This window comes from Gymnoscopelus microlampas, assembly GCF_963454915.1.
Source record: "Gymnoscopelus microlampas genome assembly, chromosome: 18".
NCBI lineage: Eukaryota > Metazoa > Chordata > Actinopteri > Myctophiformes > Myctophidae > Gymnoscopelus > Gymnoscopelus microlampas.
In genome coordinates, this window is record NC_139955.1 from 44,511,951 (window position 1) to 44,514,662 (window position 2,712).

At 45.5% G+C, this 2,712-nt stretch overlaps 1 protein-coding gene across 1 annotated transcript; it reads right to left on the reverse strand.

The window, feature by feature from the left end:
• Nucleotides 1-480: 480 nt before the first annotated feature.
• On the reverse strand, nucleotides 481-852 carry LOC311033667 (large ribosomal subunit protein P1-like; the record flags this gene model as incomplete). Its single annotated transcript, XM_084041266.1, has 1 exon — nucleotides 481-852. One exon carries the CDS (start codon nucleotides 850-852, stop codon nucleotides 481-483), a length of 372 nt encoding a protein of 123 aa, XP_083897392.1.
• Nucleotides 853-2,712: the final 1,860 nt, after the last annotated feature.

Below are 2,712 nucleotides of genomic sequence, written 5' to 3' on the forward strand. Positions count from 1 at the left end.
GGACCCCAAAAATTGATATGTATTTGGCTGCGCGGACCCCTTTCTGAAAAAAAAAATCAAGATTATTCAAAACATTTTCGATATTGTTCAAAAATGTTCAAAAACAGCAGATGTGCGCACTCGCAACACAGCACGTTTTTGAATCGCCAACGTATAACGGTAGAACAGTGAAGCTGCCGCCTGGTGGTCAAATCTGGGATTGCAATACTTGTGCATTTAAAACGCTACTGCTTCTACTGTTGCTACTGCCTGATCGGTGCCCAAGTCCTCCCAAAATATCAACATTTGGCGCTCAGATGAGGAAGAAGGGGGTGTACTTCCGGGTGCTTCATGCGCTGGGGTGCGCAACTTCATTGAAATTAACAGATGGGGGCGGGGTTCCGTTTGTACACTCTCAGAGTAACATCCATTTGGACCCGACGTCGTCGTATTTTCCTTTATTTCAACGTTTTTATTGGACGTTTTATTATTAAAACACTTCTAGTCGAAGAGACCAAAGCCCATGTCGTCATCAGACCCAGACCCCTCAGAATCCTCCTTCTTCCCCCCTTTCTCATCCTCCTCCTTGGCGGCTTCGAGGGCCGTGGTGGGGGGGGCCACTCCTCCTCGTCCAGGGGTCCCGGCCGGGCCCCCGCCTCCCCCAGCAGCACCTCCTCCGGCCCCCACGCTGCGGATCACGGCGCCCAGGTCCACGCCGGACAGCGCCTTGGCGAACAGGGCGGGCCAGAAGGGCTCCACGGTGACGCCCGCCGCCTTGATCAGGGCGTTCAGCTTGTCCTCCGTGACGGGGATGTCGTCGTCGAAGAGGATGCTGGCACTGTAACAGCACGCCAGCTCAGACACGGACGCCATTTTAGAGAATGTCGGTGGTTTTACGGTTCTGGTTTACTGACTACTGACGTTGACTTGCTGCTCTGAAGGTTTCAGCGGAACAGAACAGCCAACGCATGATATATATATAACGTCGGTATCGATGACATCGTATCGATGACGTCACAACGATGACATCAGTTAGCAAATTTTGGGCACATTTTTTTTTCAGCCCGATCCGAACAGCACCTCTGACCAGCGTTGCCAGATCTGCTTATTATAATTTCCCCGCAAGATTTTATTTGAAAATAGCTGATGAATATGTTAAAGTGCTCATGTGGCCCATAGTTGCTTATTTTTGGCTGGTTTTCCTAGACCTGGTTGCTTGTTTCTGTCACAGAATCTGGCAACACTGCCTCTGACTCGGAGGCTATGGCGGCATCCATGTTTGTTGTGATTCTGAAAAAGTAGTCTCTTGCGTTGTACGTCACTGTGCCAAAAAAGGTGATAAACCCGCCCATATTTGAATTTTGGGTCCTGATTGGTCACCCCAGACTTTGGGAGCAGGAAATGGATTCACAACGGAACGGGGCCAGACCCAGAATCGCAGAGGGCACATTTTGTTTTGCACTGGCAGATTTGTCTGGTCCCAGGCTAGATCGACAAGCACTCAACGCGTCACAACGTTGTAGATAAGAGCTTGTAGATCTGCTAGTTTTTCCCCCCGAATACGAATGCTGACGGGGGTTGAAGTGGTTAAAAACCTCCTCCTGCCTTCGTGGAGAGAATTTTGGTTGGACACTTCTTTATGTGCTTTGAAAAAACACCCACGTTTTTTTAAGCTCAGCTAGTCTTCCTGTTTGGATTAGTATGCTCTGTATTCAATGCTTTTTGTGTTTTATTGATGTACTGTGACTGTGTTGTGCTATAATTGTCATGCCGTGCAACACTTTGGTCGGCCATTGGTTGTTTTTAAATGTGCTTTATAAATAGATTTGACTTGGCTTGAAGGGGGTACGCACATTTCCCTGACTTTTAATGTGCCAGGGCCTTTTACACCTGTGGTTCTCTTTCTTTTTCATGTCAAGGACCCCTAACATAACGTGTATTTGGCCACAGACCCCCATCTGAAAACGTTTTGTGCCAAGGACCCCATACAAAGATGTGTGGTGTTAAAAATGTCAACAATATTTAATTTATTTTGTAGAATATTTCAATATTGTTTTTAAATAACCGATGTCTATGGTTAAACTGATTCTGATATACAAGTATATTAACACATTTTGGGGGGTCCCCTACCACACTTTAAGAAGCCCTACAATTAGATCACATATGGGCCATATGGTAGATGGTCATGAAAAACGATCAAGAAATAATTCTCACAATCTTTCATCCAAAGGTGGCGCAATAGCACTCAATTGAAAATGCCAACTTTGAACAGGTACAACTCATGCCTTGTTTGACCTACAGCCATGCAACTTGGATACACATATGCTTCTCCTCATGCTGAACAACTTTCACCCTCTGACTTTTGACCTCTGACCTTTAGATCTCCCACCATTTTGAATTATATGAAAAACAGTCATTGGCTCCTAACTTCTGCATTTTTTCACTTATGGAAATTCCGCCGGGGGGGCGCTATAGCAGTTTTTTTTTAATGCAAACTTTAAACAGGCATAAGTCTTGCCTCGTTTGGCCGAAAGTCGTGAAACTTGCTTACACTTTTGCCTTGACTCATGAGGAACACATGTATCGCTTTGACCAGGGTTAGGGTTAGATGGTGTAGATGGTAACAAGGCAAGCGGGAAAGTAAAGTTGCAACTTTACTAAGAATAGAGGGTTTAAGTGGTGAAGTTAATGTAGAAATACACTGTGCATCTAAATACTAAAAGGATAAGTATT